The sequence below is a fragment of the Eucalyptus grandis genome, chromosome 3, assembly GCF_016545825.1.
Source record: "Eucalyptus grandis isolate ANBG69807.140 chromosome 3, ASM1654582v1, whole genome shotgun sequence".
NCBI lineage: Eukaryota > Viridiplantae > Streptophyta > Magnoliopsida > Myrtales > Myrtaceae > Eucalyptus > Eucalyptus grandis.
Window position 1 is genome coordinate 67,503,620 of NC_052614.1, and position 15,519 is coordinate 67,519,138.

Consider the following 15,519-nt stretch of genomic DNA (forward strand, 5'->3'; position numbering starts at 1 on the left):
CATTCTAGTTATGCCTTAGATATGGAAATTTACTAGTGAAAAGAGGCAACCATCGATCTTTATTATGGGCAGCGATGATGAATTATGACGAAGTCTAAGAGAAAGGAAGGGCTGTCTTGACGAAGTCTTGTGTAAATTGTCGTAAAGATATTTACACGGTGTTTTACAGTAAATAATTATTTTCCTTTACATCATGAACACAAACGGAACCGATGAAATGAAGAAACTACATCGGACGTTTAACCCGTGCATCCACGTGCCCTTATTTACACCGGTGACAGTATCAAACGAAGGATGTCTCCTGAGTACTTGAAAGATCTTTCTGTTTCCTCCAAACAATGATTCTTCTCCTCCATCGTCCAGCCCTAGATGACACCAAAAGAACATGTTTTAGTCACTGCAGGAAGAAAAAACAGCTCGACATCCACAACAGGAAATGGAAAAAGCAATAAGAGGGAGAGGCAAGAGCAGCACCAGAGTAATTTTATTGATTTTGTCCCTCAGATTCTGCAACATCTGCTTGAGTTCTCCGTCCCACTTGTAGAACTCTAAGTCCTTGTTGTTGAGTATCTTCCCAGCAACCTGAAGCATCAGAGTTAGAGAGGGAGATTTTTAATTTAATCTTGTGCATGTCCCTACTCCTACTTGTTTGTGATTGCTTATGCCACTCACAGTTCCTTGAGACAAGTTATGCAACTTTTGGATATTTTGAACAAGAAAGAAAACAAAGTAATGTGACAGGAAAAAAATTAAAAACAGATGGAAAGTAAAAGAAGTATTTATTTTATAAGTGGGTTAGTTTTCATCTTTTAGTTTATTGGGCTCGGTTGTGGTTTAGACGTGGACAATGTAGAATCATAAACATATCTGATGGTCGACATTCCAACCCAATGGTTAACATGTCGACATCTTAGCCGTTGACACCATTGGAGTTGCACCACCTGGGCATGCCACAAGTACAATATTGTCCATTTTGATTATGGCCCACCTATTCTTTGTTTGCACTATTACATCATGCACCTTGTCAATTTATTATTGGATGGGACTTATCTAATGGGGCAACAATTCAAGCACAAGCAACACCGGATAATGGATATACCAGTGGATGCATACAAGCACATGCAAGCTTATCATAATATATTTTGTGCGGACTAGAGTAATGAAAAAAGAAACTTAGTAACGCGAATCGCAAGTATTATGTCGCAAGTATTATGTCTTTGTTACCTTTTTGCCAATTATTCGGCCGCCGGCGGTGTGGGCAAAGTAAAAATTGTAGAAGTGGCAGAGAAAGGCAGGAAAGTCTTTCTCTGACAGTTCTTGAATATAACATGCATAGTTTACACCTGGACCAGATGGCCCTGGGATTCCATAGCCTTGGCCTTTAAACCACTCAAGGTCTTTCCCCAATCGCTCTGATCTTTCCAGGCCAGTGTTCCTCAGTTCAGCATCTGAAATCAAATGAAAAGAGTAAGAGTAAAGTTAAATCCAAAGATTCATCTAACTAATGAAGGGATGTGACCTAATATATATACCAAGAACAATCAAGGTTATAGCTAAGAATAAGATCTGATTGTGTTCATCAAAGATGCTTGATATTTTAACTTTCGAGGAGCACCATAGGGCATAAACTAATCTAGATATAAATCATGAAGCAAAGTATCAAATTTATGAATCATGAGTCGAATATCAAATTGAATGGTGAAATTTGATAAACATCTCAAATTTGTTTCTCTCTCTTTTCTTTTTTTCTTTTTTTTAACTTTACATATATGTTCAGGTAGGAAAATAGTGAAACTATAATTTATGAACATTTTGTGGAGGGATTCGGAAGGATTTGTGTATCATATTCTTCTTTCTCATATTACATCTCTATGTTGATATATGAAGGATATCCATTTTTTTTTAACTCATTTCCCTTGCAATCGTCCAAATTATCTTGCATGTCATTTCTCTGTTTCTCCCATTATTATTTTAATCCCTTCTTCCTGATCATTTCATCCCAACTAAATGTAAGAGAGAGAACAACAAATTCAGCCTAAAACCATACAAATCAGAGACGATAACCCCCGCTAGCCAATCTAGATCGATGCTGCTTCCAATCGACACAATCGATCAAGAACTTGACCGGATCAAAATCTCATAAACTCGACAGCCTCCACAAAAAAACCACCACTTTTTCATCAAATAGTGAAAGGAAAAAGTCTTCTTGGACCACAAAAGCAAAATCAAATTGAACTCCAGAAAGAAGGGGAAAAAAAGGAAAGCATGGCGATCAAGAATCAGAAAGACGAACTCACAGTAAGGAAAATCAGGCTTGTCAACGATGCCCTCAAGTGCATCATACACCGACTTGCTCTCCACAAGAAACCTCAGATACCCATCGACGGTTGGGTTCCACTTGGAGACCGACCTCTCCTCTGGCCCCTTCACTTCCTTCTCTCCCTCTCTTGCCTGCTCTCTGGTGTGCAGCTTCATCGCCACCATCCTCATCTCATCCACAAATCCCTTCCCCTGTAATGCCATCTTTTGAGGTGGAAGGGAAAATTGCTTTGTGATATTTGGTGCCTTGATTAATTAGGATCCGCCCAGGTATATGTAGCGTGTGAGGAAGCTGTTGATGCTTGAAAATATGGCCCGCACACAGGATTAAGAAATGAAATTTGGTCATGGCTTGAGATTTCCCACGGATAAGTTTGGCACTGCCTTGACGGCAAAGACATGAGCAAAGAAAGTCTTTATCTGGTCAGAAAGAATCAGCCATTTCCATGAAATAAGCAAGAGTAAAATGAACGGTTCTGCTCATGGGGACGTGGACAGCTTGCTTCATTAGGGTATTTAAACTGCAATCTTCCATTAATTTATGCAATCCATATCCTCAGAGATGCTTCCACTGGTCAAGGGTCAGTGTCAAATAATAATATCACAATCGGATGATTTCCAAAAGATGATTCAATCCCTAAAGGCGTGCAGGTGCATACGCTCTTGCCAGATTAGAAGTCTTGCTGCATCCGTTTCTTGGACAGACAACTAGTCACGAACTCACGCTCTCCGCGAGTAAATTATAAAGAGAAAGAAATCACATCAACTGCGAGATGTTATGTCCCCAAATCTTTATCATGTTGTGTACGCACCGTTACAATCGAATGCTTTGTGTGAATGGTATGCGAAGTGAACTAACCAAAGCATCGACAAACCTTCAAACATTTTATTTCATAATCCATGGCTGCGATCCTAATCGCGAGGCAAATTACTTATTTCCTACGTAAAAGACATGGAATTTCGGTGAATGAGTACTTCCAATTAAGAGACAAACCCAAAATCCTCAAGATTCTGTCTCACCTCATTTTGTCACCATGCCGTTTGTTTAACTTGGCGTGCTTCAGGAAGGCGTGTTAATGTCAGTCATTGACCCTCGAGTATGCACTGAAAGAAATCTGAAAGTAGTAGAAGTCATAAAGCCGGTGAATTGTGTTTCATTTTATATTCTGAAAGTAGTAAAGATGGTATTAACAATCGCACTATATTGTCATCAGGGCGTTTGTTGTGGTACCGATGGCCAATAATTACCTCAAAATGGAGCGTTTTAAGAGATTGATCAATCCCCAGAATTGATCGATTCATTATTGAAGCTAGAGGGTAACGCTTTAGGGCTAAGGCACAGGGACACCAACCCACTCGTCTAGCAATCCTGCATTTTCTCGTGCCATGCTTTTATGGAGTTCCTCTTTATGAGTGTCTATTTGGAGGAGAAAAGAGAAGGAACTTTAACTTGAGATCGCTTTTGAAGACCTTTCTTCGGGTACATAAAGATTAAGGCTTGCCTTTCGCAGAGGAGTAAAAAGCTTGAGATGTATACAACTAAAGTGAAACTAAGATGGTGATGCCTGAAATACAATGCCCGGGAGATGCTCGTCATTGAAACTACATTAACATGAACTTCAGAAAAGCTGAAGACAGGTTTTTGTGGTTGATGATCTATCCATCTTGCAAGGAACGAACAAGTTGACCTTAGCATTATCCTCTGCACAAAGAGATATTTGAAAGAGGGTATTCAAATTTCAACGATAAATAAGTTCCACAACAAGAAAACTACACGATGTCCTCCTTTTCAGTAAGATAGGGGGCACAACAGTCGAAAGGATTTCTATGCCCAAACCTACTCATATGTAAAACTTTCCCATATATTTCAGCAGCTTCTTACACAACTCAGTCTATAAATCATGCATCTATGATGCATGGAAGGAAAAAAAGGGAAAAATATAAGTGTTACACGATTCATTTGCCAAACAAATGTTCCTGTTATTTGGCAGCTTGCTCCAGAATGGGGAATTTATGTCATGTTCCGTCAAATCCCTGAATCTGCAGGGGTGGTAAAGAGAACACACTCACAGTCGAGCTTCCCCTACGGATTTCCTTCATAACCCTTAATGCCGACACAATGCTCTTCATGTACAAGCTCTCCATTGGCTCGATTTCTATGAGTTCCTTGTTCACCTTAAACAAATTGCCATTCCCAGTTGAGGTGGAAGCCATCGGATCATACCGTTCATTCGCATGAGTGACCTCAAATGAATCTGGGGTGTCATTATTAGGGAAGAGGTGATCGAGCATGCTCTCGCACTCTTTCACGAGTTTGTAAAGCAGATCAGTGGTGAAGAATGGCTGTTGCAAGACCTTTTGGATGAAGGGCAAGCGAATGAGAGCTCCTGTTCTCTTGTCATACTTCTTCAGGATTTTCACCAGTCCTGTTCAAAACCACATGAGATATTGATATCACACTAAATCATGAAACACGACAAAATTCCTATAACAACGTTCCAATTACTTATAATTACTTGATGGAAACATCTCTGTGTTATGTCATATAGAACCTCTGAGAAACGAGTAGATCACTTCGCCTTACTGGCCTTCTACTTAACATCACAAAAGACACAGAAATGAAAATCCGTAACATGATTCCTTTATACTGACCACAATTTGGTGAATTAGCAAATTTTACCAATTCATAGAGCTAAACTTTGTTATCAAGCATCAGACGGCAAGCAGTATCTCATAACGCACAACCATCTACCGACAAAGCTACAATACCACCAAATGAAATCTAGGTTTGCCTAGAGTTATCTTAAAAGATCATTTGCTTCTGAGAAAATATTCTTTTAGAAGAATAGGGACAAAAAAGCCACCCAAAAGGTTTGTGGGCCAAATACTAGCAGAATCGTGCACAAGATAACAACTGGACAAGTTGAACCAGAACGTAGATATTAGTCTACCTTGACAAGAATGCCATGAAAAATGATCAACTCAAAAGGGCCCAGGTCAGAGAGAGCATGGTACCTGTATAGTTGAGGGCACTATAATTCTCTAACAAAACCATCTCCCCATGGAAGTCTACAATTTCCTTCCTAATTTTTATCAACTCTCTGCTAATATTCTCTGAATTAGCGACCCTATCTTGTAATTCCTGCATCAGATAAAGAGAAGGCACAAGTGTCAATTATTTTCTCCCAGTATGCGTCAGTAATCTCTTAGCACACCTCTCCCTTAAATTCATTATCTAAAACATGGATCAGTTTTTCCCACCACTTCCATTTTTTACTAGGAGATTAATCATTACAATTACATGGAAGATCATATCCAGACACATCTCAATTCCGACATTCAAACAGAGCTTGAGGACCCCACGGCAGAAAACAGTTAGCTAATGCTCCAGGAAAGGAACCATTAAGGGTGGCTTACGCTTTTAGGTTCCATGGCCTTCTAACCTGCAACTACTGTTGAATTTGCTCTTCGAAAGTGACACCTTTCGTAGCTACTTTTGGCCAGAAAGAGTAAAATTCAGCAAAAATGTGTTAATTTTATTCCATACACTCTAGAACATTACTTGATAATTTGACATTCCTTTTCAAGAGTCAAGAGCTGCGTGAGACTAGCTTCTATTTCTGATTTACTTAGAACTGCCAGCCATTGAGATTTTCATTCCCTTTGGACGTCAGATTTCGAAATCAACGATGCTTTTTGCTGCCCTTCTAAGTTCTAACAGTGTTTGTCCCATCATCACCATGTTTAGCTTATATTACTTAGTAAATTTACAGTCACACAATCAAAGTATAGGAACAGGTTGGATCTGTCACTAATAACCGTTCGAGTCTGTCCACTTTATGTGATCCAAGATGGTTGCACCGTTTCCCAAAGTTATCGCACTCTCGTCACTTCCGTCCTCTAGTATGAGTTTCAGTAGTTCAGATATTAACAATCAAATGAATTTGGATAATAATTCTACATGTACTCTCGTTGCTCTCAAATGTCATAAATGAATTTGGCCGATAACTTTTGTTGACTCTAGGCAGCTTAATACTAGAACAGTCTAACCACACTATAAGAACCAAAAATATGCTCTTTCTTCTTCCATTCTAAACAAGGACATCACCCCGTTTACTCTCTGCTATATGTAGAACGGGGTAAAAGAGAAACCCAGTAATCTTTAAAGCCAGTGAAAGGACATACGAAAGTGTGCCAACTTCGTCGACGCCTATCCCCTATTAATCTCTCAGGCAGGGCTGTTGTGGAGCTTGGAGACCAAGCTGCAGCAAGGCAATCTTTTTCATAACCTCAGGGCAAGACCTTAGTTAGCTGGGTACCCGGAGGGGAACTCGCGCAACAACCCACTGCCACGGCTCTCCCACTTATTCCTACGGCAAGACTCTAACCCCCGGCCCTTGGTTCCCGGAGCAGAAAGCATGGAATCGCCCCTACTACTGCAAAATCCCGGGTGCAGCAAACACATTTCGGCACGCACATCGTGTTTTCCCTCGTCAGTGTTTGAAGCAGTAGACAAATTCGCACCAGAACCTCGTATGGTCTCGCACCACAAGCACATGCTTAAATCACTAGAAAGAGAAAAAGTTCTTGATCAAGATGCGCTTGAAAAAGAGCACCTTTCGGAAAAGCTACCGATATAGGAATAGAAAATTACATGCATTCTAAAGCAAAAAGTGATCCATAGATAAGCGCGTTACTGCTCAAATACGTCCCTAAGATGGACATCACATTACCACCATAAACCAAGTCCCTCCCTCCCGGTTCTACTGCCGACCCAAGAAACAACGAAGACGAGAACCGACGCGAGAACAGAGCAAGAGATGAGAACCGGCGTTACCTTCAGCCTGATGATGTACTCCTCCTCCTTCTCGACGAAGAATGCGTTGAACTTCTCCAGCTCGTCCTCCAGCAGCCGCACGAACTCCACCTCCACCTCCTCCGCCAACGCGGCGTCGGCGGCGGCGGCCTCCTCCTCGCCGTCCTCCCGCCTGGGGCGCTTTCCGGGTCGCTCGCCGGGGTTGGGGTGGATCGACTTCAGCCTCCGCTTGAGCTCCTTGTAGGACAGGAACTTGTCCCGCCAGTCGGGCAGGGTGACCTCCATCTGGTTGCTGAGGCTCTTGCCGAACTTCATGGCAGCGTCCGGCGCCGGCGAGGAGGGAGGCGGCGGCGGAGCGGGGAGGCGAGAGGGAAGCGGCGGCGGAGGCAGGATTTAAGGGAGGAGGCGGAGTGAATATTCGGTCCGGGAAGAAATGCGGCGAATATCCTCTGTTCTGGTTCTGTTTTCTCTTCCTCTGGTCAGCCGAATATCCTTGGCTTCGGGGAGAGTTTATTCCCGCCACAGGACCAAGAATATTATTAAATTCTCCGAAGAAATGGTTTGGTTTGACATTGGACCTAAGTGACGTAGGACATGATATTTTAAATTTTTGGGAAAAAGTGCCACCTAAAAAAACCGGTAGATTATACTCGTCACGACTTTGAACCTGTCTGATTTTTTTTATAGTGCAGTGGCTGGCTGTTTATAGGCTGACTAGTCGCACCCACGTTTCTTTTCTAGAGTTTATAGTGGTAATACAGTTCATCCATGGATAAATTTAATACAAATTATTAGGCTACGGCACGAGTAAAATCCTAAACAAAGAATAATCTTAACCCATTTGGAAGGATCCCATCTGATAATTATCTATGGCTGGTTATGTCTTTAGCATAACAACTTGACGAAAGAAATGGTGGAGGGAAGTGGGATAAATGGCCAATACTATTGGAAGGATTCGTCTTTGGATGATAGGTAATGTAACTGGTATATTTGTGATTAGTTAGTTTAATATTTTTTTTTCAATGGTTTATACTCCGAGTTAGATTCATCTCTGTAATAATCTAATAATAAGATGAACTGAGTTGGAGACATGAAGGCTTAAGACTTGCCTTCTTAAGCTTTCATAATATTTTATTAATATAAATAAAAAATAAACAACTTTTCCCAATTTTAAAAAATATTCATTTCATTATTTTTTGATAATATCCTTGGAAACTTTATTAATTGATTTAGAACATCTCTTATTCACTGCTAGTCTTATCTATCTTTCAAAGTTAGAAAAAAGAAGGAATCACTTGATCTCATTTTCTTGAATGACACAATTACAATACATATCTCCATCTACCATATATATATAAAACCTAAGCTTTGCTCCTTGTGACGTTAATACCACAATTTCTTTCATGTCATGAAATTCCAAACTTATATTTATGTAATAAAAGTTTGAGGTAATGGTGTCGCAATGAGCACCTTATAAGAAATTTTGGTGACTCAAAAAAAATATAAAAATTTAGGGTATTGATGTCACAAAAATTTATGGTCTAACGTGTCAATTTCGTAAGCCGGGGCCTCAAAAGCAAAAACCTTGCATTTCAGGACTGGGGATGCATTTTTCCCTTTTGTTAGAAAGGTTTGAGTTTCCTTTTCTAGCTTTGCCACTGATTACCACCGGTGATTTTATGCAAATGGTATATCCAAAAGTCATTATTCCTAATTTTCTATTTTATGCAAAGCATATTATTTGTGAGATTATCGAGTGGTCAATGAATAATATTGACGGAAAATTGGAAAATTAATTGGTGATGGTTAAATAATTTGTAAGGGATCAAATGTGGATATCCTTTATTCTTCTATTGGTCTTGGGCCTTGGGCCTTTGCTTGTTGTTTGCTTATCTAGGCCTCCGTTTTCCTATATTTCTATATATGCTTCTGGGCTTTTTATTCTTTTTTTTTTTTGGGTCGGTGGCTTTTTATTCATTTCATCTGTGTAATTGGAATACGTATTTCCGTATAAATTTTCGTTAAATTGTATATGAATCTTCCTCTATTGAACAAAAGAAGACAAAATTCTTAGTCCGTATCATATATCAAAGTAATTTCTTTAAAGCTTACACAATTTACTTTCTGCTCACAGGAGAATATTATCTAACTTTAATTTTGATAAAATGAGAAAATTGTCTAAAAACTCATAAATCCAATTCAGTTCTAAATTTTTCAATTTTGTCAATTAAAACCTAAACATTTTTATGCTTTACCAATTGAGCCCATTTAGTAAATCTTGACATGAAATCATTGATGTGGATACCGTCCAACCTATATGATACAGCTGACGCTGCTGAGAACAATTTTTTTATAATATTTCTTTATTCTTGAATTCATTTATTTTATTTTATTTTTCAATTTTCATTATTTTTCTAACCCTAGTCCTGGCCACAAGCAAGGGCATTGGTCCTCAACAAGATCCAGGTGCAGCCCTTACCTAGATCTGAAAAAGGGTATTTGTGGGAATATCGATTGCTCGATCAATGATATTGACGGCGAAATGGAAGATTGATTGGTGATGGCTAATAATATGTATGGGATCAAATGTGGATGTCCTTTGTTCTTCCAGTAGTTTTGGGCCTTATGGCCTTTGTTTTCCCGTTTGCTTATCTAGGCCTTCATTTTCCTATATATCTGTGTATGCTTCTAGACTTTTTATTCATTTCATCTGTGTAATTGGAATACGTATTTCCGTATGAATTGTTCATTAAATTATATCATATTCCATATGAATCTTCCTCTTTAAACAGAATGAAGACGAAATTTATAGTTTGTATCATAATTATTAACACAATTTCTTTAAAGCTTACATGATTTAATTTTTCCTCACAAAAGAATATCATCTATATTCAATTACTTATTGTATTTTTACCAATTCAATCCTAAATCTCACATTTTTTTCCAATTTAATTTTAAACATTTTCACGTTTGCCAATTAAGTCAATATGATTAATTTTGGCGAGAAATTGCAGTTGCGAACACTATCCATCCTATGTGGTAAAGTTGGCCCTAAATAAACAGTTTTCAATAATGCTTTAATATATATATTTTTACTTCATTATATTTATTATTTTTTTTCTAACCTTAAGCTAGCGAGGGTCGTTAGCCACAAGCAAGGGCATTGGACCTCGCCTAGATCCAGGCATTGCCCCTACCTAGATCTGGCAAGGGCCTTTGTGCCCTTACTTAGGCTAGCTAGGGGCATCATAGCCCTCACCCTTTGACCATCAAGGGCAGAGCAAGGGCAACCACACCCTTGTTAGGACTAGGTGAGGGTTGGTCGATGACCTTGCCATCATAGGGTTAAAAAAACGAAAGAAAAAAAAAGTAAATAAATAATTCAACAAAATTACCCAAGTCAACCTTGATTGTGCCACGTAGGAAGGTCGAAGCCCACATCAATGATTTCTGGTCAGAATTGGTCGTATGAGCTCAATTGTCAAAACATGAAAATGTTTAGAACAATTGGTAAAATTGAAAATTTAGAACTGGATTGGTAAAAGTACAACATATTTATGATTTTTTAGACAACTTTCCCCGATAAAACATATAATTTCTCGTTGCACTTATAATGGCATAGGGGCCATATATGTTTAAGCAATGTGACTGTTATAATTTACCGCATCAAGAACCACAAGTATAATCTATCTGGTACATCTTCGGTCATAAGAAATAATCTTGTAATGGACGGATATCATGCAAAGTCTGCAATTTTCAAAAGTTGTCATTTTATTGTAAATGTATTCTCACAAAAAGTTTGAGCAAAAGCCTGGAGCCCCCCAAGCTTGGCAGAGCAAGTGTGACGCATACAATAGCACGGATGAGAATAGAATATTTGATAGATCATAATTAACCCAAAGCATTAAAACTAACAATTTGGACGATAATTGTTCCAAATGATTCTTTCAAACAAGAAAGTCTCCAATTTGCAAAATAGAGGTTCTTTTTTTTTTTTTTCCTTAAATTAATTTTTTTCTGAGCTTACTACTAAGAGTTCAAATTGAAGTGCATGTTTGTTTCACCGAAAACTTTATGATAACAAAAAATTATTTTTTAAAGATAATAATTTTAAAGGAAAATGGTTAGTTTCCAATAGCAGGATCGAGTATAGGATAGATAAGAATAAACCCAAAGCATTATAACCAATAATTTGGACAATAATTATTCCAAACAATTCACTCAAGCAAGAAAGTCTCCAATTTGCAAAACAGAGGTTCCTTTTTTTTTTCATTAAATTTTTCTTAAATTGTTTTCTTAAGTTCACTATCGTAACTTCAAATTGAGGGGCACGTTTATTTCACTGAAAACATGATAATAAAGAATATTTTTAAAGACAAATTTTAAAGGAAAATGGTTGGTTTCTATTTGTTTGGTGGTTTAAGGAAAGCGGTTTCATTCTTTATAGAAGAGAAAGTCATTTTCCCCCAATTTAAACTTGTTGTTTCAGTATATGAAAACTATGTCCATAAATCAATTAGTTTTCGGTAATTCAAATATTAGAAGGTCAGAAAATAATTTCTAAAAAACTGTTTCCTTTCAACTAAATGGACCCAAAGTTTTCATATAGAGGCCCTTTATTAAAAAGCACACTTGAGCAAAATTCTCCAAGTTTCCTTTTGAAGTGAGACAGCGAGGAAAATAATTCTCCATTGTTTGACGCGACATGCCAAATTCTATCCACGTTTCCTTTTGAAAATAAGAACAAAGCAAGTGGCTCTTCCGTAGATTGTAAAAAGAAATCTTAATATTGAACTATGAACATCAATTAAGTAAGTAACCACCAGCTCAGGTGGCTCCGCTGGCCAGGTGGCTCCGCTGGGTAGGCTCTAGACCTCCACGGGGAGGTCGGGAGTTCGAAGCCCCTGCAACGCAAGTTGCAGAGAGGCTGGTGGATCATTAGGTGATTTAAGCATGGCGTTGGGGTGGTGGTTTCCTTGCTAGCGTCACCAGGGGGTTTACGGCGTACTGTCGGTACAAACTGGTTTCTCCTATCAAAAAAAAAAAAAAAAGAACATCAATTAAGTAATAAATTAACTATCTAAGGAAACAAATTGGAGAAACTGTTGGAAGCGCCTTTTTTTTTTAGGGTCTGTTTGGAAGTGTATGCTCAACTGCTTTAATGTAAGAATTTTCTTACCTGTCGACAATAATGATAGAAAGTAAATAAGGAATTACCATCATAATGAAAGCAAAATTGAAGCATGCCATTGTAGTCTGTAGTCTTCTAATAATGCCCCTTAATTGAATTAAGTATCTCTTGAAAAGTTACGGACTATATATGGTTTGCTTAAAATACACAAAAATCCTTGTCTGTGTGTCTCATTCAAGCAATATGCAATTCTGATTATTATATATTCATATAGATATAGGTTTATCCATTTCATCCAACAGCTTATAGAGTATTCTGAAAATATTTATGGGTGTTGCACGATTTAATAAATAATGTGCAACCTCAATCCAGCTATGCATTTCTTAATAATTTTGATGCGACGGTTTTGTTGGATATGAAGAGTGAATATATACTGCAGAACTTATTAATCTCATCCTCTGTACAAGTCATCAAACTTGGCGGTTCTAACGCGGTAGAAACCTTATACTATTAGCTGAGAGATCACCAAGTATGCTCAAGTTCGAACCTGTTGACGTATTCAATTTAAATCCATATTTGCCCAAAAGTTTAAATTAATAATTTGTGAGTCAACTATAAAATGTTAATTACACCAAATCATACTAGCAATCCGTTATGAAACTTTTCTAACACAATTCACACGTCCACATTAATATAACTTGCGCACAAACTAAACGTCGTGATGTAATTGCAGCAAAAACAAAATGCATATTGCTGTGCTCGAGTGGTTAAATGTGAATTTTACCAAGTAAATCTCTATGCCCTTAAATGCTTAAATTTATTTTGAAGTTATTTCGGATGGTCCCTATGTTGTGGATAAAATGGTCGATCCCTCTTTTATGGCTCTTTATCGGTCTGGACCCATCGGTGACCAATCCACTAATTTTGGGGGAGAGATCTGGGACCTATTATTAAACCTCTTGAAGACAACTTTGGCAAAACCCCAATGAACTTTATCGGAAACATTGATGAATTGCCCAACCACTTGGGTGATTACATGGAATCCTTCCAAATCTTTAAAACCATTTTTGATCGACCTCTATGAGCATTTTGGCCGCGGTCTGTGGTCACGGTGAGATTTTGTGGGGTTTGAGTGCGGATTTGGTTAGGTTTTTGGCAAACATGTGGTTTGTTCAATCTCGATTTATTCTTTTAGGCAATCAAGTCTGTTTCATCTTTTGAATTATTTGATCTAGGCCATTTATCACTATTATTCATATCGCCAGATTGATGACATGAGATCCCTAATATGGCACGTCTCGGACCTATGGTGTTGATGTGGAAGTCATATCAAAGACAAATTTTGTAGAGAGAGAGAGAGAGAGAGAGAGAGAGAGAGAGAGGCGGCTGTACACCAACGACTGTAGCGGTACTTAGGCAAGGTCGCCAAACCAAAGAGAGCTGGCCTCGATCATCCGTTGTGGCGATGGAGGGAAGAGGCAAAGTCATGCAAACCTATGAGAATACTTGTATTTTACTTCCAAACCGTCACAAAAGTTACTTATTGACTTCCCAACAAAAATTTGAACTATTGTCTAAAATCAATCCAAAATTTTGAAATTGTGAAAGTCAAGTGATTGCAAGTGCAAATATTGCTCACCGAAAGATTTAAAATGTTTCGTGTTAAAGAAAAATCACATTATGATGTTGTTTTTAGAACTGTAAGAAAGTGAAAGTCACTCGAAATATATCATGGAATTTATAATTTGTCTGCTTTTAATCAATAAAATTTCCATAGACGACGCCTAATATCTAAAAGTCAACCCGACCTGCCGTTTTAGATTGGTAATCACCTTTACATCTTATCATAATAGTGTTCGACTTTTGATCTTCAGTTATGGCCAGTCGTTAATATACGCACTTGAAATAGCCATTATCTCTTCAATTCAAGTCGTCATGGATTATTCTTGATACAGCAAGACAAATTCTCGAGGTAGTTTAATACACACACACATATTATATTCTCTTAATATAGATTATCCTACATAAGAGAGGATATTAAGGTCAAGCCATATGATTCGAAATATCTCTTGGTTAATTTTGTTTATCTCCTGCTTTTGGTTTTAATTATGTCTTACTTAGGGCTGAGTTTAATCGAATCAATCGAATTGGGCCGAATTAAAGTGGTCCGTTCAATTTGGGGGATAATCTAAAACCTTACCTTTTTGAAAGCACAAATAAGTTGAACGTCCCAATTGCAGAAAAGATTAAACATTTATGTGTAATACAATTTTTTATATTAACGTAATCATTAGTTATTTAGTTTAAAGATGCCACTTTCTCAAAGATAAATATTGATAATTATTAACATAGTTATTTGAATTACAAATGTTTGATCACATAAACCTTGAAAATTCTATATTCTAAACGAGGCAACTGACTTCACAATTAGAATAGTGGTCTCTATTGATAAAAAAAGTTATCTGTTAATATACATGTTAAGATAAGTAAATAGTGTATAATATATTCCCCCCCAAATAATTAATAGTGTATAATATAAATACTTGTTTCTACATTATTCCATATAAATGTAATTATAAATACTTGTTTCTACATTATTCCATATAAATGTAATTATAAATACTTGTTTCTACGTTATTCCATATAAATGTAATTATAATTTGTATTCCTTTATAACATACTATATTGATAACGCTTCATGCCATGTAAGCATTTAAGTTGCTTTTGTTAATTTTTGACATCTTAGATAGTTAAAGAAAACTTATAGAATATGGCTTTTCCAATGGCACAATGAGTAACCACTGGGATTCGCCCCAGTGACCACCCTTCCGTTGAGGGGTTCAAATCCCCACATTCTCAGGAGGGATGGGGTGGGGACGCATAAATTTCAAGAGTGGGTTTCGACTCCCACGCCCTATAAGAGGTAGGGCAAAAGTTTGAGAGTGAGTGTAGAGTAGAAATAAAATAGGCCTGACAAAAAAAAAAAATGGCACAATGAGTCAAAAGTCACAATTGCAGCAAATGATCAAATTCATCATGGAAAAGTTGTGTCATAACAACGAAGATAAAATTTAAGATTATTTGATCTAGCACTACAAAAATATTTGAACCGTTGTGACCTTCACCTTTTGGCAGAGATTCTTTACTTTGTATTGAGGTAGTCGTTTCACAATTGCTAACCGACTAGACTCAGGCATAACAAGCTATTCATTTTATTTTATTTTTCCTCCACCCCGACAAATGTGGTACTAGC

General features: G+C 37.6%; 2 protein-coding genes across 2 annotated transcripts; both read right to left on the minus strand.

The window, feature by feature from the left end:
• Nucleotides 1-95: 95 nt before the first annotated feature.
• LOC104438538 (heme oxygenase 1, chloroplastic) lies at nt 96-2,735 on the minus strand. Its single transcript, XM_010051707.3, has 4 exons — nt 2,298-2,735; nt 1,225-1,448; nt 475-582; nt 96-365 (listed from the first exon to the last, which is right to left on the minus strand). The coding sequence occupies exons 1-4, from the start codon at nt 2,521-2,523 to the stop codon at nt 267-269; spliced, it is 657 nt and encodes a 218-aa protein (XP_010050009.2). The 5' UTR covers nt 2,524-2,735; the 3' UTR covers nt 96-266.
• Nucleotides 2,736-4,050: 1,315 nt separating this feature from the next.
• LOC104438539 (SPX domain-containing protein 1) lies at nt 4,051-7,617 on the minus strand. Its single transcript, XM_010051708.3, has 3 exons — nt 7,157-7,617; nt 5,335-5,461; nt 4,051-4,745 (listed from the first exon to the last, which is right to left on the minus strand). Exons 1-3 carry the CDS (start codon nt 7,448-7,450, stop codon nt 4,336-4,338), a joined length of 831 nt encoding a protein of 276 aa, XP_010050010.2. The 5' UTR covers nt 7,451-7,617; the 3' UTR covers nt 4,051-4,335.
• Nucleotides 7,618-15,519: the final 7,902 nt, after the last annotated feature.

Coding starts and splice junctions, on each gene's coding strand:
- LOC104438539 (XM_010051708.3), bottom strand. CDS start 7,450: ATGAAGTTCGGCAAGAGCCTCAGCAACCAGATGGAGGTCACCCTGCCC. Junction 5,462..7,156: donor AGTACATCATCAGGCTGAAG/GTAACGCCGGTT, acceptor TATCTGATGCAG/GAATTACAAGATAGGGTCGC. Junction 4,746..5,334: donor TAGTGCCCTCAACTATACAG/GTACCATGCTCT, acceptor GGTTTTGAACAG/GACTGGTGAAAATCCTGAAG.
- LOC104438538 (XM_010051707.3), bottom strand. CDS start 2,523: ATGGCATTACAGGGGAAGGGATTTGTGGATGAGATGAGGATGGTGGCG. Junction 583..1,224: donor GCCGAATAATTGGCAAAAAG/GTAACAAAGACA, acceptor CTGATGCTTCAG/GTTGCTGGGAAGATACTCAA. Junction 366..474: donor AAATCAATAAAATTACTCTG/GTGCTGCTCTTG, acceptor GGTGTCATCTAG/GGCTGGACGATGGAGGAGAA.